This window comes from Esox lucius, chromosome 24 (genome assembly GCF_011004845.1).
Source record: "Esox lucius isolate fEsoLuc1 chromosome 24, fEsoLuc1.pri, whole genome shotgun sequence".
Lineage (NCBI taxonomy): Eukaryota > Metazoa > Chordata > Actinopteri > Esociformes > Esocidae > Esox > Esox lucius.
Window position 1 is genome coordinate 3,697,365 of NC_047592.1, and position 22,767 is coordinate 3,720,131.

The following is a 22,767-nucleotide window of genomic DNA, read 5'->3' on the forward strand; positions in this document are numbered from 1 at the left end:
GACAAACATAGATAGAGTCACAGATGTTAACCTGCGCACACAGATCTGGCTAAATGCATGTTAGAACATTACGTTGATCCTTGACCAAGACAAACGGTGTAATTATGTCTTACAGCATGTCCTCACCGACAGATCAGTGTGTAGGTGATTAAGATGTTACTGACACACTGGCAAGTAAGCAAAGGCTGAGGTACGTAGGTGTATTTACCTGACGGCAGGTGTCCTGGCTGGAGGAATTGTGTTCCTCAATAGTAAACCACTACAAGAACAAACACACAGTCCTTAAGTAGAGTGGGGCTGTAAGAATGTTTCCAAAATGTTCAAATATCCATCTGGGAAAAATCATTATTTTTAATTATATTCATATACCTATATTAAAATGTATTTATTTTCTTCAAACTGCACTCATGTTGTGGCCATTGTGTCCAGGTGAGGGCTCTGTTAGGCAACACAATGTTGTTTTTTTTAGCAACAATAAACACTTTAACATTGTTGGCACCTATCAGAGAAATGATATGTAGGCCTAAGTGTTTGAAATAAGTAAACATTCAGTCATTCTATGGGTGAATAGGGTGTTAAAAAAGGATCTGCAAAAAAGAAAAACGTTCTTGATACTTTTGGTTCATCAAGTTTAAATTCAGTCATTGCCTCAAATATTACGGGCCACATTCTCTAAAAAACATTTAATACTGGGTTAGGATTAGAACTTGGAGTTAAGTATAGGGAATATCACTGTAATGGTTGAAGAACATGTGATTTTCAATGTTACTCATCAAAAGCTCTCAGTAGCTCAAGTTAACTAATAAACTGGCAAAAAACATATACAAAATGGCAACATTTGAGCATGGGTGGCACTTCTTGCTTTTGTTATTTGTGTGGTAAATATTTGATTTTTACTTTTTTTGGTTTTGACAATGGAGCATCCATTCTATAAGCCAATCAGAGTTGGCGATTTGAAAGTACAGTAAAATGACATAGGCTAAGTACAGGTTAGTTGTCATCTAAATATTTGTCATGAGAAGTTGTCTTTTGCTGTCCTCTGCTGGCCAGAAATGGGTGGTTATTAGTGCATGGCTAAGGCAGACAATCCTGTTTCCCTACAGTCTTTGAAATAACTGAAAATCCAAATCTGATTATCCAAAATGATCAAAAGCCCATTCCAAAACATTCCAGACATATTTTATAAATTATTTTTGCCGGGAGGTTTGTAACTGAACATGTCCAAGATGTGTGCCGGGAGGTTTGGAGCTGGACATGTCCAAGATGTGTGCCGGGAGGTTTGTAACTGAACATGTCCAAGATGTGTGCCGGGAGGTTTGGAGCTGGACATGTCCAAGATGTGTGCCGGGAGGTTTGTAACTGAACATGTCCAAGATGTGTGCCGGGAGGTTTGGAGCTGGACATGTCCAAGATGTGTGCCGGGAGGTTTGGAGCTGGACATGTCCAAGATGTGTGCCGGGAGGTTTGGAGTTGGACATGTCCAAGATGTGTGCCGGGAGGTTTGGAGCTGGACATGTCCAAGATGTGTGCCAGGAGGTTTGTAACTGAACATGTCCAAGATGTGTGCCGGGAGGTTTGTAACTGAACATGTCCAAGAAATGTGCCGGGAGGTTTGGAGCTGGACATGTCCAAGATGTGTGCCGGGAGGTTTGGAGCTGGACATGTCCAAGATGTGTGCCGGGAGGTTTGGAGCTGGACATGTCCAAGATGTGTGCCGGGAGGTTTGGAGCTGGACATGTCCAAGATGTGTGCCGGGAGGTTTGGAGCTGGACATGTCCAAGATGTGTGCCGGGAGGTTTGGAGCTGGACATGTCCAAGATGTGTGCCGGGAGGTTTGGAGCTGCAAATGTGCCCTTTTATGCGTTGAAGGGACACTGTGTAGAATCATGCATCTAAACAATAACAAGACTTGTCTCTTCCTTGTCTTCCCTTACCGAAGGACACCGTATATTCCTGGCTAGTCCCGGGTGGTTTAGGATGGGAAGGACAGAACTGCGAGTGTCTGAAAGGAGTTTAAGATTACAAGTCCATGCAAACTGATAGACGGACCGGCGAGAACATTTCAATATGCCCGTGACTCGGGTTACTGCAGGTAACTTAAAACATTACCTGCAGATGTTTACTGGTCATTTTAGCTTGTTTTAACTGTGAAATGTGGTTCGTTTGGAGGACGTGACCCGCGAACTGACCAACTCATCACAGCACACAATTCCTGGGGACCCTTTCTGTCATGGTAGCTCCACTTTTGGCCAACGATCGCAGAATGCAATTTTAAGTGATGATCTGAGCTACTGTTACTGGCCGGAGATCAAACGGACGTAAGAAATCAAACGGATTTCTGTCACTGTCACTGGGACATGATAAAGGATCAAAACAAGGCATCATGCTAGAAAGTTGACTGAGTGATCGACATACATTCAAAATACATTCTGATGCAGTGATTTGTGGATCACACAGTCTGCAGTTTGAACGTATTGTTAATAACACTGGGGAACACCATTTTCGTGGAGTTGACTAACGTTTGGCCTCTGAATCCAAAAAGAAAAATTCTGCTTTTTGAGCTCCAGGATACCCTCGCTTTGTCTCACGAATCAGGGCTGTTTAGGGACTTATGACGAGAACTAACAGAGGCAGCCATGATCTGAAAGAAAGTACATACGTATGTGAATACAAAATAAGTTAAACAGTCAAAGCTTAGAAAAAAAATATATACTTCTAACAACTTGAATACAGCCCTTTACGGACAAACAATTCGTAAAGGGTTGTTTACAAGAGGTCAGCAGACCTAATGTATGTTTTTTTGTGACTGTTCAACTTATAAGCAGTAAAGAAAAACTTGACGTGCTAGAAGAAATCTGACTGTAATTTTTAAATCAGTATGCCACATTTAGTCTAAATCAAGTGAAAAATCCAACTAAACAGAATGAAATTGTTCCCCAGTGTAATTTTTCTGAATGTGTTCAGACTGGATTTAAGGGTTGTGCGATTAAATATTTGTGCTTTTCCAAACCTTTTTTCAGACAGGACATCACTAGGAGGGAAGCCTAAACTAGGCTAATAAATGTATCAATACAACATTTTTAGTATATTCATTTACATTGAAACCTCAGCAGTATCAACTGGCAACGCCGTTTTGACGTGTGATAGTAACTAGGCCTATTGAATCCAGTGCTTGTTTGGCAGGAATGAATAAAATATTTGTTGCACCAAGACTGAGATGAAAGCTGCCACCAGGAGGCGCTACACATCCACTCGATCTTAAAAGGTTTCTATGTTTTGACAGCATAGCTTAATCGTTAAGAAACAGAACAACAAACTTCAGAAAAAAACGATACAATATGTTTGTATGTTTTCTAGTATTGAGTTATACAAAAACTGTCTGAATCAAGCAGTAGCATGTTCACAGTACAGTCTATTTATGTTCGGATTAGATTGGTTCAAGAAGGAAAAACAAAGACTCAATATGCTAAACATGCGTTTGAATTTTTTTAGAATGTTGCTGAAGGGGCAGTTTGGGTGAAAAAGCATTGATCTTCATTATAGACACATTAAACTTTTTTTTATACTAATTTCATTGGCGTGACACAATCATAATTGGCATGGCCTGTCATAATTATTGTTTCCACAAGCCATTTTTGGGATTCAGAAATTTGTTAGAGCAATGCCAATATACAGATATACAGTTAGTTTTCCTATATTCTTTAAGCCAGTGATTCCCTTCCCCTTCAAATTCTTAAAGGCACAGTGGACTCAAAAACGGGATTTTACTCAGTAAGAACTTCATATTAAGAGGTAAAAAAATTTGTTAATGAGGTTAATTAATTTTTATTATTTCAGATCCACAAAATAAGTATCAATTTCAATACATATCTATAGATTGATCGGATTATTTTCAATACTCAGTATTGATATTTCATCGGCAGGCGCTTTTCATTAACTTTAATACAGTGTTTGTTTCTGTGATTCATTAAATTGGCCACTAACATAAGCAATACATTATTTTAAGGACTTGGGTTTACTTAACACCTAAATTTAAACCTATATCAAACCATACTTAAAGTCAAGATGCAGTCCATGGTTTTTGGCCACTGGTTGTAAATGCGTCGCAGTTGAGCACAAATGGGTCCACAAACATTCAGCATGGTGCCCCATGACATCAACACCTTGTGGGACCGAGATCGGAACACGTGAGGGCAATAACGACAAAAAGGTGTTGGTGCTCCATGTGAGAAGGACAGTTGTAGCTCACTGGTACGGCAAGCATGCCTTTACCCAGGGCGTTACGACAATATTCAGTCACAATGAGTAGGAGAAAGAGACAGAGAAATTGCAACTAAGAGACAGACAGACAAACCAACCACAGACAGAGAAGCAGACAGAGAGACAGAGACAGAAAAAGAGGAGTAGAGGGAAAGATAATTCCGCGAAGTACTTTCAAAGTACAACACAAAACACCAGAAATTAGTATGAAAATATATTTAAATAGAGGCACTAGCTACTAAGTCACACTAGATAAACCCTAATTACCAAAATCCAAAAAAGAGACCATGATTGATTGAAAGAGACATGTGGAAATTGAGAGAGGGAAAAGGCGAGGGGGGAGATGGAAAGAAAGAAAGGTGACAAAGTGAGAACGTGTGGGGTGTAGGATTTGAATTCACTGCAAACAATTTTAATCTTAGCAAGACTTTATTAAGTTTTATTTTAGAACTAGTTTTTTTGCATAAATTATCAAACCTAAGCTGATAATTAATCTCATTACATTGAATATTACATTCAAAATGCCTCGATCATTTTAGAAAGGTGCGTAATGCTCACTCAGAATTTCAGATCCTTGTACTAGAAAGCCTGTGCAATCGCTGTAACTCAGGAAGCGAGACAGAACCGTATCTCAGCAGAACCTGACACGGAGATTAGTTTTCTGAAAACATTTAGAAAATAATATTAAACAAAAACAGAGTCTTTCCCAAACTGTACACCACTATTCAAAAACCCATCCGTTTGATGCAGGACAAATGAGCGCGAGTGTCCGACAGACCACGAAGCCATCCAATGTCATTTATATTGTATATGGTATGTTTTTGTCTTCCTTCCATTATTGTTCAACAAACTGAGTTTTTGACAATCTTCATTATTATTATTATTATTATTATTATTATTATTATTATGCATTTAATGTTATGTAGTAAATTAATCTATTTTCGGAAAATGCTTTGGCAATATGTATTTCGGTAAATCAAAGCCTATAAAGTAATTTTAACTGAATTTAATGGAGTGCGGATGCCGGCTCTGAATAACAGAGGCAGTAGTGAGGGTGACAGGGAAAGAGGAGACAGAAAGTGAGAGTGACAGGGAGAGTGAAGGGCACCGAGAGAGAGACGGAGGAGTCGGGAAAAAGAGTGACTCGTCACATCAGATTTGCCCCAGCTAAGGAGAGGACAATAATTGTGGTCCTTCAGAGTGAACGGCGCATGGTTTCTTCTGGATTTCTTGCCGCAAGATTTTAATTCTCTTCACTTACGAACTCGGATAGAAAAGACGCATCTTTTTTCAAAATGTCGAGTTGGTTGCATTATAACCACAACCTATATTCATTCCCTCTAGCCGCATGAATTCGTGTCAAGTAAGGTCAACGTCCTTACGGCCGTACAGAATCCTCGGTAGCCGATAAACTGCAAAACTGTTCAAACGAAATCTTTCAAAAACTTTTCTTTCCGGAGTTCCTGATCCACGCCTATCACAGTCATCACATTATATCTCCCCCACTTCCCGCCCCCTTCTCTCGTCAGCTGCCAGCTTCTGCTGACAAGTGCTATGAATTGAATTATCCCGGCGTTCCTAGTTCGGAGTCTCAATATTACAAGGCAGCTCAGCTTTGATCCCCTAGATCAGACGTGTATTCCCACCGGACAGACCAGAGAGCCGCTTTCCAATACATAGATTTTATACTCATTAAACTGTGAAAACTTATGGCTGTGTGAAAGGAAAATCCCTGGGAATTGTGGAGTTATCTTGGGAATAATTTTGACGTTCCCAGAAGAGACATTTGATGACCTTTGTTGTTTCCCGGGTCAGATGACTTCCTCTGGCTCAATGCCAACGTATTTAATATAAAGGAGCAGCATTAGAGTACTACGGGAGTTTATTGGCCACCCCGGGTGGCGAGTGTAACGATGCTGGATGGGAAGAATACCGGAGTCGTTGCTAACGTAAGCTGCGTAGATAACCCCAGGACCTCTCCGACCATCACCAACACCACCGTTGACGCTGCGCGCGGGTGAGCGATCCTGGAAAGGGACGGGTTGGCTCAGATTTGGGTTTAGTCTTGAAGTGTCATTTGCGGGGCTGTGTAAAAAGATTTGCGTTGATGCCGTGCTGTCTAATTCATTCGTTTCATGCGTATGTGGGTGTGTGTAGGCCAATGTCATTGTGTGTTTCTTGAATATGTACACGCGTACATATTTGTTTGTTTTTTGATTGTGTGTGTATTTTGTGTTTCTGTTTGTGAATGGCAGTTGGATTGTCCGAGTTGGACTCGTGAAGTAACATGTTGTAACATGTGATGTTGTTGTTGTTGTTGTTGTTGTTGTTGATGATGATTATGACGATGATGGTGATGATATATGAAGTGTTTCCGTAACATAGAGTGAGCGTGAGCAGAGAAAATAACTGATCCGATTCTCCATTCCCCATTTAAACTCCCAAAGCATTACTGCAGCTAATAAATGGGGTTGGTCCGGCTTATCTGAATTACTGCATTTGGATAGTTCAAAATACATGAGAATAGAATCATTAAAACGTGTTCCCCCATTAAAATTAATTATTCATCCGTTCAATTAATTCAGTTTTGAAGCATTGCTTTTTTAAATAATGAGTTTCCAATACGGCAGAATAGGTGAAAAGATGAGGCTTGAATAATCTGAGTTTGGTCTGAGTGAAGAGTGTTGAGAGCAGAATTGGCCGGCTCGTTTGTATTCCGGGGTTCAGTTCCAATAAGTAGTGAAATCTCAGACATGGATTTAATGATCAGACGGTTAGTACTGTTGTGACATCTCCGTGACCAATGTGAGTTTGAAGTGAGTGATGACAGTTTTGTGGCTTAGTCTGTCAGTGTTTCTTCAAGCCAACTGCCTGGCTCACTCCTATACAGGACTGCAATTTCCCAGTGTTTCCCGGGATTATATCTGAGTGAAGATATCTGAGTGAAACATTTTCCTCCGTCCTTTGTATTAGGTAGGCTATTCTGTGGCAGACAAACCATCTTTGTTAAAATGGTATGGGTGACCCCAAAAGCAATGGAGTTGGTGTAAAGCAGACTTCACAAATGTGAATTCAAGTAGGCCGCTGATTGGACAGCTTATATTTCTCTAGACCATTGATTGGTCAAATAATCCTCCTCAGGGTTGTGACATCATATGCTATGTTTTTATTTGTGTCCATATTCAGTGTTTAACAGGGTCTTTAAATTGTTTCTCATCAAATTCCTACTTTGGCCACCAATACGCAAATATAAGAACAGCTCAAGTCAACAAAATGTTTTGAGTTTACAGACAAATAAGCATGGGAAGGGATATTTTCAAAGGCATTTTACTTTGAAAGTGTTCGTAAATGGCTAGCTATGCTAGTAGCTCGGAAAAAAATGCATGGTAGCCAGATCCAGAATATTTGCCTTGTACGCAGTATTTAAAAATACGATCTAGTTGGCTCGCTTAATGTCCATCCCTGCTCCTGTTACATGGGATGCCACATGAAAGTCACAAAATGGTTGCGGACATCGAAAGACAGAAACCCACCGTGGAACCTGATGAGGGCAAATGAGCGACTCCGTGACACGCTGTTCAAAATGAGCAAGGGAAACGGTTGCTAATAGGCAGAACAAATAGATGAAACAACCTTCTGGGTCAGAGGTCAGAGAGGGGCAAAACGAGGTGTGTGTGTAGGGTGGGGTTGTGGGGGGGGGGGGTAGGATTGGCTGGAGCGTGTCAAATTAAAGGCTCCGCCCAGCCAGGACTACATTTCATTGGACGATACATTCCACAAACCCTCCCCACGCCATGTGTCCGCTGCCGGGGGACTGCATGCTAAGCTCCACCCAAGCACATTTATTTTCTCGGTTTGGCGTGTTGCGATAAATCACTGATGGATCTCCGCCCCTTTTTAAAGTAGTTTCAGCCACACGCTCCAGCCAACTTCCCAGTCTGCTCATCAACGCATTTGGTGAGAGGTGACCAGCACTAGTGGGTAGGTTTATAAAAACAGAGCAACCTAGCGGGGCCCCTTTAGGCTTTTTCAAAAAGACAGTGTGTCCTGGACTCGTTAGGAATCCAGAGTGACTCGTTAGGAGACGTTTACGGTCAGATTCCCGGGACAGGACAGAACCCCTGTGGCCCAGAATGTTAACCAATCACTGCAGAAGCAACTGACAGCATGAGGATGAAGGGTTATTTGTGACGGATACCAGATACATTCACGTTTTTGTGCAAGCACTCAACATGTTGTCAGTTAGCCCTCTCTGAGGAAAATTAACTACTAGAAACGTAAAACAATGTCAGGTTGTGACAAGCTCTACCCCACTGCAGCCGGGTCTTCTTACAAGCCTTTTCTGGCTGCCTGATCCTTGCCAGCCTTGACAATCCTTAGTAAAGCTGGCGTTGCAATATTCTGGTAACTTTCCCCCAAATTCATCTGGTTGTCCAGAAATCATGATTTCAACAGGGGTATTGCCATTTAGGTAATTTCATTCAGGCTGATTTACAGCAATTAAATTCTAACCCCCTGATTGGGATGTCTTATAATGACCCCTTAAGCCTTTATTAGACTATGAGAATAGATGTTATAACCTGGGTCTCATAATGAATCCTAAAGCCTCTATTGGACTATTAGAATAAATGTTATAACCTGGGTCTCATAATGACTCCTAAAGCCTCTATTAGACTATGACAACATATGTTAAAACCTGGTTCTCAGAGGGTAAGGACCCCATGAGACTTTAAGCTCCAATACAAACACATTAGACTCTGTAAGCCATTTGAGATAAAGGACAATCCCTACTCAGGAAAACAAAATTGGCCAACAATGTGTGGTTGTGGCTTGTGTTTGACCGGCAGGGACAGGATAATGTGTGTGTGTCTGTGTGTGGTGTGTCTGTGTGTGGTGTGTGTGTGTGTGTGTTTGTGCATGCTTGTTTTAAGTGTGAAATAGTCATGGTCTGACACAAGGATTTATTGAAAGCTCTCCCGTTGCGTAGGCTTTGGAGTGTAGTCAGGTCAGTCAGGCAGCCGGTCAGTCAGGCAGCCGGTCAGTCAGGCAGCCGGTCAGTCAGGTCAGTCAGGCAGCCGGTCAGTCAGGCAGCCGGTCAGTCAGGTCAGTCAGGCAGCCGGTCAGTCAGGTCAGTCAGGCAGCCGGTCAGTCAGGCAGCCGGTCAGTCAGGTCAGTCAGGCAGCCGGTCAGTCAGGCAGCCGGTCAGTCAGGTCAGTCAGGCAGCCGGTCAGTCAGGCAGCCGGTCAGTCAGGTCAGTCAGGCAGCCGGTCAGTCAGGCAGCCGGTCAGTCAGGTCAGTCAGGCAGCCGGTCAGTCAGGTCAGTCAGGCAGCCGGTCAAGGGTGTTGCCTTTTACAGAAACAACTCCTTGGAAGTAGAAGTGTCACCTTCTTTCACTGTTACCTGGGATCACAGTTATATAACCATTAACAATTAATACACTCCACCTCCCACAGTCCACGGTTTATTCCACTACACAACCTCCACCACTGTACATCCTGGACCTCCACGTTAGTCCTCCACCTCCCACAGTCCACGGTTTATTCCACTACCCAACCTCCACCTCTGTACATCCTGGACCTCCACGTTAGTCCTCCACCTCCCACAGTCCACGGTTTATTCCACTACCCAACCTCCACCTCTGTACATCCTGGACCTCCACGTTAGTCCTCCACCTCCCACAGTCCACGGTTTATTCCACTACCCAACCTCCACCACTGTACATCCTCTAACTCCACGTTAGTCCTCCACCTCCCACAGTCCACGGTTTATTCCACTACACAACCTCCACCTCTGTACATCCTGGACCTCCACGTTAGTCCTCCACCTCCCACTGTCCAGGGTTTATTCCACTACCCAACCTCCACCATTGTACATCCTCTAACTCCTCCTCCCACAGTCCACTCATTCCCAACCTCCACCTCTATCCATTCATCCACCACTGCCTCCTCCACCTCCTACGGTCCACTCGTATCCCACTTTTTCCTACCTCCTCAGTCCACACATCTCCCACCTCCTCAGTCCTTACATATCCCATATCCTCCCACCTCCTCAGTCCTTACATATCCCATATCCTCCCACCTCCTCAGTCCTTACACATCCCATATCCTCCCACCTCCTTAGTCCTCCTTAGTCCTTACATATCCCATATCCCATATCCTCCCACCTCCTCAGTCCTTACATATCCCATATCCTCCCACCTCGTCAGTCCTTACATATCCCATATCCTCCCACCTCTTCAGTCCTTACATATCCCATATCCTCCCACCTCCTCAGTCCTTACATATCCCATATCCTCCCACCTCCTCAGTCCACACATATCCCATATCCTCCCACCTCCTCAGTCCACACATATCCCACCTCCAACAAGACAATGATATAGATATGTATTTGATTCACCTTTATCTTCCGTTGCAGTTGGTTTCCTCATTATATAAGTATTTTGGCAGTGCTAATGCTGGGTTTAAACAGTGCTAGTGAAAAAAAGTGCAGCCATTCAGAGACAGATATAGATGTGTTTACTGCTGAGCCTTTGTCAGGCCCAATAAGACGAGAGACACACTCCACTCATTCCCAACCTCCACCTCTATCCATTCATCCACCACTGCCTCCTCCACCTCCTACGGTCCACTCATATCCCACTTTTTCCTACCTCCTCAGTCCACACATCTCCCACCTCCTCAGTCCTTACATATCCCATATCCTCCCACCTCCTCAGTCCTTACATATCCCATATCCTCCCACCTCCTCAGTCCTTACACATCCCATATCCTCCCACCTCCTTAGTCCTTACATATCCCATATCCTCCCACCTCCTCAGTCCTTACATATCCCATATCCTCCCACCTCCTCAGTCCTTACATATCCCATATCCTCCCACCTCGTCAGTCCTTACATATCCCATATCCTCCCACCTCCTCAGTCCTTACATATCCCATATCCTCCCACCTCCTCAGTCCTTACATATCCCATATCCTCCCACCTCCTCAGTCCTTACATATCCCATATCCTCCCACCTCCTCAGTCCTTACATATCCCATATCCTCCCACCTCCTCAGTCCTTACATATCCCATATCCTCCCACCTCCTCAGTCCTTACATATCCCATATCCTCCCACCTCGTCAGTCCTTACATATCCCATATCCTCCCACCTCCTCAGTCCTTACATATCCCATATCCTCCCACCTCCTCAGTCCTTACATATCCCATATCCTCCCACCTCCTCAGTCCTTACATATCCCATATCCTCCCACCTCCTCAGTCCTTACATATCCCATATCCTCCCACCTCCTCAGTCCTTACATATCCCATATCCTCCCACCTCGTCAGTCCTTACATATCCCATATCCTCCCACCTCGTCAGTCCTTACATATCCCATATCCTCCCACCTCCTCAGTCCTTACATATCCCATATCCTCCCACCTCGTCAGTCCTTACATATCCCATATCCTCCCACCTCGTCAGTCCTTACATATCCCATATCCTCCCACCTCCTCAGTCCTTACATATCCCATATCCTCCCACCTCCTCAGTCCACACATATCCCATATCCTCCCACCTCCTCAGTCCACACATATCCCACCTCCAACAAGACAATGATATAGATATGTATTTGATTCACCTTTATCTTCCATTGCAGTTGGTTTCTTCATTATATAAGTATTTTGGCAGTGCTAATGCTGGGTTTAAACAGTGCTAGTGAAAAAAACTGCAGCCATTCAGAGACAGATATAGATGTGTTTACTGCTGAGCCATTGTCAGGCCCAATAAGACGAGAGACACACTCTATTGCTTATGGACTGCAGTTAGTCTTCCTATATAAGGCCTAAATACGAATTTGGCCTTGCTTTGGCCGGGTGTACTGACAAGTAAAAGAGAGTTTCCACACCATCCATTATAAAACATACAGCAATGGGAGTCACTTCAGAGGTGAGTCATTGTCAAATTATAAACCCATTGTATTTTCCCATGATAGAACACCCACAAACACTGCATAATGCAGAGTACACAATATTTCAATACCTCATGCACTAAGACTACAAGATTCAGACTATTCAGTATTTTTATGCATCATACACTAATGACAGTGTCTAATTACTTTTTTTAGTCCTGCATAATTACACCTTGTGTACAATATGAATTGGCTTTTCTCGCTGTGATCAAATAAAAGTTGACATCTACCGTATCTCACAAAAGTGATTACACCCCTCACATTTATGTAAATATTTCATTATATCTTTTCATGTGACAACACTGAAGAAAGTACAATGTAAAGTAGTGAGTGTACAGCTTGTATAACAGTGTACATTTGCTGTCCCCTCAAAATAACACAATACACAGCCATTAATGTATAAACCGCTGTCAACAAGTGAAAATGTCCAAATTGGGCCCAAAGTGTGAATATTTAGTGTGGTTACCATTATTTTTCAGCACTGCCTTAACCCTCTTGGGCATGGAGTTCACCAGAGCTTCACAGGTTGCCACTGGAGTCATCTTCCACTCCTCCATGATGACATCACAGAGCTGGTGGAACCTTCTGTTTGAGGATGCCCCACAGATGCTCAATAGGGTTTAGGTCTGGAGACGTGATTGGCCAGTCCATCACCTTCACCCTCAGCTTCTTTAGCAAGGCAGTGGTCATCTTGGAGTTGTGTTTGGGCCCAATTTGGACATTTTCACTTAGGGGTTACTCAATTTTGTTGCCAGCGGTTTAGACATTAATGGCTGTGTGTTGTGTTATTTTGAGGGGACAGAAAATGTACACTTATACAAGCTGTTCACTCACTACTTTACATTGTAGCAAAGTGTAATTTCCTCAGTGTTGTCACATGAAAAGATATAATCAAATATTAGCAAAACTGTGAGGGCTGTACTCACTTTTGTGAGATACTGTAAATGTAGAGCTGCATTTAGAAGGTGAAACTTCTCATCAAAGTGTCAGTAGCAATGTGAGAGGAGGTTATTTTCTGATCCAACCAATCAAGTAATGTTATTTTCATCCAGTTCGGCCAATCGTGAAGGAATGATCTAGGCCAAGCTCTTCTTTTATTGAACATTCTTTGGGATAGAAGTTGTCCTTGGGCTGTTTCTAAGTATTCTACAGATACATTTGTTTTGATTGGGTTAGGAGATGGGACATGGGAGGGCAGAGAGGGAGAGCTGTGGGCCGACCAGGTTTTAAGTTGTCAGTCCTAAAATAGAAATGGTGGTCTTGCAGAGAGGGCTGTTGAAATATTCCAACATGGCATTCAAGACAGTCTCAGTGGAAAAACACATGGAACATAGTTAGCTGGACAGACTCCTTACTCATCGTTAACCAGAGCTGTGCTCGTGTACGGAAAATACATACCCAGAGAAAAGCCTCAGGCAGACAGACAGGTAACAGCCCCAGAGAAAAGGCCTCACGCAGACAGACAGGTAACAGCCCCAGAGAAAAGGCCTCAGACAGACAGAGAAAAAGCCTCAGCCCCAGATAAAAGGCCTCATACAGACAGACAGGTATCACAGCCCCAGAGAAAAGGCCTCACGCAGATAGACAGGTAACAGCCCCAGAGAAAAGGCCTCACGCAGATAGACCGGTATCACAGCCCCAGAGAAAAGTCCTGAAACAGACAGACAGGTATCACAGCCCCAGAGAAAAGGCCTCATGCAGACAGGCAGGTAACACAGCCCCAGAGAAAAGGCCTCACACAGACAGACAGGTAACACAGCCCCAGAGAAAAGTCCTGAAACAGACAGACAGGTATCACAGCCCCAGAGAAAAGGCCTCACGCAGACAGGCAGGTAACACAGCCCCAGAGAAAAGGCCTCATGCAGACAGGCAGGTAACACAGCCCCAGAGAAAAGTCCTCATGCAGACAGGCAGGTAACACAGCCCCAGAGAAAAGGCCTCACACAGACAGACAGGTAACACAGCCCCAGAGAAAAGTCCTGAAACAGACAGACAGGTATCACAGCCCCAGAGAAAAGGCCTCATGCAGACAGGCAGGTAACACAGCCCCAGAGAAAAGGCCTCACGCAGACAGACAGGTATCACAGCCCCAGAGAAAAGGCCTCACGCAGACAGACAGGTATCACAGCCCCAGAGAAAAGGCCTCACGCAGACAGGCAGGTAACACAGCCCCAGAGAAAAGGCCTCATGCAGACAGACAGGTATCACAGCCCCAGAGAAAAGGCCTCACGCAGACAGACAGGTATCACAACCCCAGAGAAAAGGCCTCACACAGGCAGACAAGTATCACAGCCCCAGAGAAAAGGCCTATCATAGACTGAAAGTGGTGAGAAATGCATGCTAAGGGGACATTTGTTTTCATAAAGGCTAATTGGATTAACCAGCCCCAAGAGAAACCTAACGGTTCTTATAGCCTGCCAAACACACACATTACCGTACGCACACACATGCCGCAATGGTCAGATGGTGAAACATGACCTTGGAAGGTGACGATTGATGAATAAGTGTGTATGTGGAGAGGGTTAGAAAGAGAGAGAGTGAGGTGAGTAAGAAAGAGGGAGAAGCAGAGAGAGAGAGAGAGAGAGAGAGAGAGAGAGTTAGAGACATTGTAGGTGGGAGAGGAGAGTGGAAATCTGGGTAGTGAGCCCTGTATCTGAACTCTGTATGTGATTGTTACATAGTGTACTCTGTGTGGTTGATTGTCTGGTCATTGTAGCTCTTATGGTTATTGTAGTCCTAATGGTCAGTGTAGGCCTTATGGGCAGTGTAGTTCTTCTGGTCAGTGTAGTTCTTCTGGTCAGTGTAGTTCTTCTGGTCAGTGTAGGCCTTATGGTCGTTGTAGTCCTTATGGGCAGTGTATTTCTTATGGTCAGTGTAGTCCATGTATGTAGTCCGCACTGCTGGGTATAATTAATCAAGTCTGACAGAGCTAGCCAACAAATCATTCCCAAAGGCCTTACACAGACTTTCCTGATTCAGAGAAGCTAATCGGGCCTGGAAGCTAAATTGATGTTTGGAAAGGTCACTGTGGCCATGACAATGACAATGCCTGGGGGTTCTGTGTGGCGCGTTATAATCTGTCTCAACACTGCCCGTGGTATTGAACAGGTCTATCTTGTCACGGCGTGCTCCAGCGACTCCTTGAGGTTGGTTAAGAACTTGTGAGCTCGAATGGGTTGTCGGCTGGGGTGAAGGACTACAGATGGTTTCCTGTTACTGGGAAATTGTCGCAGTCCTATAGGAAGACAGGCAGCCACGTGGAAGATGACTTCATGAAAACCCTGTTGTGGTTCTGAGATGTACAACTGTCACACGTGTAGAGGAACAGATAGTCTGGGGTGGTTTCAAAATACAAGCCTCCTGGACATTTTCATTCTTTAGTGTTGGCTTTATAGGACTATTTGTTATTTTTTGTGGACATTGAAACATTTTTAAAAGGTAAAGTGAAGGCTGATATTACAAGTGGAACGTTTTCTGCAACAGGATGATCACATTAATATTTTACATGTCTGCTAATCCATCACTTGGTTTAGTTGTCGGGCACGACGTCTTGGACATAACTCTAGATCCTTGGGACTCCAGAACTGGAAACTCAACTCCTTGGTCATGTGGCGAGAGAGCTGTCAATCAAACTGGGAAATGCCAACCCCCTCTCTGGCAGACAACTTGAGAGGGCTCGAAGTAGAAGACCACCCCTAATCACAGATGTGTGTGCGTGTTATTAGCATGAGCTCATTTGCTGGCATGAGACAGAGCCAGTGATAGCCTAATAGGGGATCGTGATGACAGCCCAAAATAAAACCTTCTCGCCCCCCCCCACCCCCAGCTGTCCCACTACGGCCGGGTGCAAAGCCTCTCTGATATTAAAGCGGTCTGCCTCTGGTCCCAAGAGGAATCGTTTTTTAATCAAAATACTAAAATATCGGGTGATATGCCTGCTGATTGGTAACTCTGTGGAAGTCTTTGTCCAATCAGAAGTCATTATTTTTCATAGCCACGTTCCAGTAGGTACACCATGAAATCCTATTGCTACAGACCCCACAAAATGTTTCAATCATCTATATTTATTTAACATAAATGGTATTTATCAAGGGATGACTTTTATATAGAACCCGGGCTATTAATCTTAAATGGTATACAGATACTGCCAAATATATTGGCATCTGCGCTATTTGAAACAACAATGCAATTGTCCAAATTAGAAGAAAATGCACTGGCCATCTACCCAAAGCAGAAGTATATGTAATGGTGGACTATATAATTTAAAGTTCAGATAGACATCTTATCATACAATGTTACCGCTGAACACCAGGAGATTCTGACATGGTCAGTTATACTACATGTTCGGATGTTCGGGACACGACAGCGTTATGAAACATTGCCACCATCTGGTGACAAATAGCTAATGCAGGCATCGACCGCTCTGTTAGTTTTCGTTTGGTCTGTTGTGGGAGGTGAACATTTCTGGAGATAGTCGAACCGGTCCCTTTGCTAGTCAATCGTCTGGGATCCGCCGGAAGAGAAGACTACAGGAAACTAATGAGATATAACTAGCTACATACACATGATCAAAAATAACTGAAGGTACGCCAGATGTTAATTTGTTTATTAAACAAATAATGTATGAGGCATTATCTGTTCTTTATACGTGTGATTTCAAACAGACAATACCGTAGGAAATGTCGATTTGGCACAAAGTAACACAGTGCTAATACGACACTATGGCAGGCAATCAAAATGGCGGTGTGGTTTGGAGAAAGACGTGTTTCTAGGGAAGTAGTTAGCTAAGCTTTCACAGCCTAGACAACAAGTTGGTGATATTTTTGCGCTTTCGGCGAGATTTGGTCACTTTCGACCTGGTATACGAAGTCTTTGTTGGTTAGCACAAACAACTCGACCCGCTGTGACATTACTGTAAGTTACTGTATTTATGTAGATTGCATCACAAATGTAGTCATTATTATTTTACGTATAACAAAGGTAGTTTAGTATGAAGAAGGGTAGAGCGTTTATACTAAATCATTGCAAATGTTATATTATTATGGCAAGGTTAGTGCAAAAAGACCTCATAGTCTGGGGTACTGCGGTCATTTCTTCCTTCTTCATCAAGGGTGAACTGGTGGGGCGATCACCGCTCTGTTTCAATAAGGTAGAATCGGTTGCCACTCATTATGTCCAAGCCAATGACTGATTTGCAAGGTGGGACTTTTCAGCTGGAGGCAGATCTCAGGTCGATTATAATTTGACCGGAATGGCTTTCTCTCTTTTGCTACAAATGGGAAACCCGTCCGTTTATACTTGTTCACTGACAGGACTGCTAAAATATATTTCTACGTTCCGGCACCGAATCCACTGAGGTAAGGCTCTTATCACGAGTGGATCTCTCTTAAAGTTAGGTCGCACATGAACACCTAAATTAACGTGATAATGTCCAAACCATGAAAAGATGAGAAAGTCGTCAATATGCATTTCAACAATCTAATATATTATATAGTGAACCAACCATAGCAGTTCACTACTACTAGTGCTGACTTGATGTTTTCTTTTTGTACCCACCTGGTTCCTGGTCAGTCACCACTTTTCAGCTCACAATTGTTCCCTACAAGTGGTGGGTTTTCCCTCAGCCAGTTTTTTTTTTTTTTTACTGAGTTCTGCTTCGATTTCTCAAATCTTTGCACAATTACTTAATTTAATTTTTTATTAACACTGAGGATATTTCCAATGTGGTCAGCGCTGTATAAGTGTGGAGTGGTTTACCTGACAGACAAGTTCAGTGCGCTGTTTGGCTGTACCACATTCAAGACATTGTTTTTGGGTGGGGGGCGCTGTTTGGCTGTACCACATTCAAGACATTGTTTTTGGGTGGGGGGCTCTGTTTGGATGTACCACATTCAAGACATTGTTTTTGGGTGGGGGGCTCTGTTTGGATGTACCACATTCAAGACATTGTTTTTGGGTGGGGGGCTCTGTTTGGATGTGCCACATTCATGACCTTGTTTTGGGTGGGGGGCTCTGTTTGGCTGTAACACATTCAAGACATTGTTTTTGGGTGGGGGGCTCTGTTTGGCTGTACCACATTCAAGACATTGTTTTGGGTGGGGGGTGCTGTTTGACTATGCATCCAGATAACTTCTTAAATCAAATTCCTTCTACGCTCTGTAATCAACAGGTTACACCTAAGCCACTTCGCCTGGCCTACAGCTTACCTATCTTTCAGCCATTCGGCTCTGGGGGGTAATTTCCATTTAGGGTGGGAGGGTTGTCTTTTTCGACACAGAAATGTGTTCATTTTAATGTCTGCCTCGGACAGAAAGCTGCTTGCGATCTTGCTAATTTCATTAAAGGTGTGTTCTGCGTGGAACTTGTCAGAATGAGACTGTATGTTGTCATGGTGTCCCGCTGTTACCCTGTCCCGTCTGCCCTCCTGCTGTCGCTGTGCTTGCTGTCTGTCTTTTCTCCAGCGAAGACTCCAGAAGAGCCGTCCTCCCTCCCCTCCGTCCACACCAACTGAACCCTGATGATCTTGAAACTGTTCCAGAGCTGAAGGGTTTTTTTTCAGTGTGAGAGGCTGGAAAGAGACCACGTCGATCCTAGATCCCAGAAGTCCTGTCTGCAACCCGTTACCAGTGTGTGTGTCCCTCCAGAGGAGCCCGGCGAGGAGACAAGCCCATAGTAACCTTCCTCTCTGTGTCTCTTTTCTCTAACTCTTTCAGCTTTGCGTTGTTATTGGAGCGCTGCGCCGCTCCCCGTTCAAGTCCGCTGAATCTGATTGGTGGGCTGAGAGTTGGGAGCCCACCTTCACAGCTTCTCATAGGCCACGCCTCTCTGCAGTTGGCCCAGCTCAAAGTCCAGCTTGCCCTGAATCAGCTCGCCGCCATCAGAGCTACCAAACTCCCTCTACCCTCCCTTCACCCCCATTCACCTCCTCTCGACCCACTCCTGAACCTCCTCAAAGCAGCGGTCACCATCAATAACATGTCCCATCCCATGTATAACACCCTAGGGGGACAGTACTCCTCTCAATCCCAGAGGACTACCACCCAGATGGGACAGTATGGACTTACACAAGCCCAGGTCGGGATGGAACCTCTCGGGGTCTCTCACCTGGGTCTGGGTAGCTCTGGGGCTGGTAGTTCCTCCATTGGCTCCAGCCAGGGAGGCATGATGCCATCGATGGTGTCCCAGCAAACGAGCTACGGCGCAGGGCAGCGGTCGGCTGGGCTGACCGCCGAGATGGAGAGTTCCATAGATCGTCATATCCGCGGTGCCAGAGAGGGGGCGAGGCTCTTCAGTAAGATGAGGCCGCAGAACCAGCAAGGCTCACTGGACAGCAGAGATCCTCGCCAGGGTCACGACCCCAGGGACAAGCTTTTGTCTGGGGGAGGGATGGGCGGCTACTCGCCTGGCCTGTCCTCCGGCGACCAGAAGACCTCCATGGACTCCTGGTCTGGCTACCTGAACCAACCCGCTCCCTCTAAACTTTTCTCCTCCAACCCATCTCAGTCCTCCCCTTCCCCCTCCCAGATGTACCAAACCTCAGGGTTCGGGGGTTTGGGACCACCTGGGTCTGCCTCAAGGGGTCCTGAAGTTCACATGAACACCTCGACTGCCACCACTCGACCCGCCCGGTATACATCAGAATCCGCCAGTAGCATCCTGGCCAGCTTTGGACTGTCTAACGAAGACCTGGAGCTGCTCAGCCATTACCCTGACGACCAGCTGACTCCAGACAACCTGCCCTTCATCTTGAGGGACATCCGCATCCGGAAGGTCAAGGGAAGCGTGGATGTGGACCATCGTCCCCAGACTGGCAGGGGAGCTGACCCAGAGTCGGACCTCTTAGGTGGAGGACAGAGCAAAGTTATAGATTACGGACATTCTAGCAAATATGGCGCTTTTGATGCTACCGATAGCCGAGTGGATGGTTACGGCGGGCGAGATCCACTTCCGAAAGAGATACCGAAATACGGTGCCGTGAGGGACGATCCTAGCGGGCATGCTGGGACGCCGTACGGCAGCCTGGGAAGTTCCAGGACATCCAAGCAAACCCAAAGCCCTGTTGTCCAGAGCCCTATCTCTCTCCCAAAGAAGGATACTGATAGTCGGATTGACCTTTCTTCACCTTCAAGCAATCCCAATCAGACCCACACATCCCACGACTCATCCAGAGGGGCGGCTAAACCCATTCCTGTTTGCGCCGGTGACCAGGGAATCGACCGACTCCTAACAACCCAGAATCGAGGTGCTGTCCGGGGCCATGCTCAGTCCCGGTCCGGCCTGGTTGTTCTCGGAGGAGGAGAAGGAGGTGCCGGTGCCGCTGAAGGAATTGGAGGAGGTCTCAGGCATGGAGGTGTCCAACTCGGGGTTCCCCCTTCGACAGCGACCCGCACTTGGCCCTCCTTGTACCCTGTCCTACCGCCTTCGATGGTTCCATTGGGTCCGCCTCCGCAAATGGGGCCGTCGATGCTCCAGCAGATGAACATCCCGCCCCCGACGATGACAATGCCAAAGAGGTTGCCAACGCCCACCATGATGAGTGATTACTCCGCGGCAACTCCCAGAATCTTTCCCCATACCTGTTCTCTCTGTAACATAGAATGTACCAAGCTGAAGGTGAGTCTTCAAATCCTGTTCTCCCGGAGGTTCTGTGTATCTGGCGTCTCAGAATATAAGTACTGACCAGATCAGGTCTTCCCAGCTTTTGGGATCATTTTTATAATAATAGTGATCTAAAAGGTGAGACTGATCCTGGCATCGTTGCTCCTACTCTGAGATGCCTTCTAAAAATATGTTTTTTGACCGAAGTTCAAATACTTCCGGACATAGGGCTGGGTGATGTCAGGATGAAGTCCTCATCACAACCACCTGTCCAAACATCGTTGACAGTATGAATATATCCTACTATATAAAACATTTTATACAAATAATTAAACCGAAGCAGGCCTTATTTTTCTAGTCTTATAATACGGAATGATTTTAAAATAATCAGTCATAAAATAGCAACCTAGGTCTGAGCCTATACATGCAGTCACTTATCAAAGACTGGCTGCACTTATGTATATCAATATCTTTGTATTTTTTATGTTCTGAAGACCACCATGGTAGGACTGTTGAATGTCTTTGATTTGTTTATTTAAACCTATCTGTGCCATACCACCTATTGACGTGTTTCCCCCGACTCGCGTGAGTTAAGGTTTGAGATTAAATGGTTGAAATAAAGTTGATATATATTGTGCATTTGTTTGAAAGGAGTCACCGAACTGGACCAAATTGGACAACAATATATTGTTAATAGTTTACTTTGGCTGTATTTTGATTCATTAACTAGTAGTTAACAACGTTCCCGTTTCAAAACCAGCAATGCCTATGTATTCTTTTGACTTTGGACGACCATGCACCTGATGAGGAAGAGATGACTCCACTACAGAGTTTTAGAAGTTGCCGTAGAAGCTCGTTTTTGGGCGTTGTCATGAAACCACAAAATCCTGTGGATGGCTTTGAACACCTCAGTCAATCAGGCCTGTTATACTATAACATTTGTATAAAAATTTTAAATTTTAGGCCAACACACTTTTTTTTTTTTTTTAAGTAATCCATATGTAAATGTCTCCTGTCTCCCCCTTTGAAACCCTTGACAGAATCTCTCAGTACTCCTGCCGCTGGCCATTTTAAGTACTGTTGTTTAAGTTAGTCCGCCGATTGAAGAGACAAGAAAATCGGTGGATTGTTTAATTTAAAATATAATGATATCAATATCACTTTTGGAATGTTTTTGGGCTACAAGATTTCTGCTGAAGAGACAAGGAAATCTGTTCCAGTCGTTTACCTTCAGTCATAATCCACTTTGAAGAAGAAAGAAGATCCCACAACATTCTACATGCTTTTTCCATCTTTTTATTGTCGATTGTGATTTTCTACCTACTTTTTGGTTTTGTTGGTAGATCAGATTGAGACGCGCTTTGTATTTTTTATTTTTTTGTATTAAATCCAAATTCTGTCATGAAATGTGATACATGTGCTTGGTGCTATAACAAAGTTTGCACTTAAAAAAAAATAGATGAACTAATGAAATGTCGAAGACTTGATCTAGAGGAACGATGAAGACGAACTCATAGACTCAGTCTATTCTGTGTTTGTGCCGTTTTGATTGACAGAACTGGATCGAGCATCAGAACACAAACCTCCATATTGAAAATTGTCGTCTGCTCAGGAAATCGTAAGTTTTCTCATGTCCTTCGTCACACTAGCAAACATTATGAAATGTTTGTTTTCTTTTTTGTCAGTATAAACTTTTCTGTTAAACCTGCGCTAGTCTTTTGCAGCTCTAACCACCACAATGCAGCTTGATCTAATTCCAGCTGGTTTCTGTTTTTTTTTCTTCCAGGTATCCTGACTGGACTGTGGAAACTGTCCCTGTGGCCAGGTGAGATTAATTTCAGTAATTTATTACCGTAAGTTTGCTATATTGTTTATTTAGGTTTTCAGACAGAAGATTGTCTGGGACCGAACCAGCGGTTTGTTTCTGGTTCGTTGATTTGATTTCCATGGCAGGACAA

At 44.3% G+C, this 22,767-nt stretch overlaps 1 protein-coding gene across 3 annotated transcripts in view; it reads left to right on the forward strand.

Moving 5' to 3' along the window:
• Nucleotides 1-6,065: 6,065 nt before the first annotated feature.
• Nucleotides 6,066-22,767, forward strand: part of znf638 (zinc finger protein 638) — a 39,562-nt gene continuing 22,860 nt past the window's right edge. For 2 of the 3 annotated variants that reach the window (XM_020043358.3, XM_020043359.2), the window contains exons 1-4: nt 6,066-6,277; nt 18,925-20,824; nt 22,366-22,427; nt 22,596-22,634. In XM_020043358.3, the coding sequence (XP_019898917.3) occupies nt 6,174-6,277; nt 18,925-20,824; nt 22,366-22,427; nt 22,596-22,634 (2,105 nt within the window). In that variant the 5' untranslated portion in view covers nt 6,066-6,173. The remainder of the gene's footprint in view (nt 6,278-18,924; nt 20,825-22,365; nt 22,428-22,595; nt 22,635-22,767) is intronic. The other variant, XM_013132583.4, reaches the window with a different exon arrangement.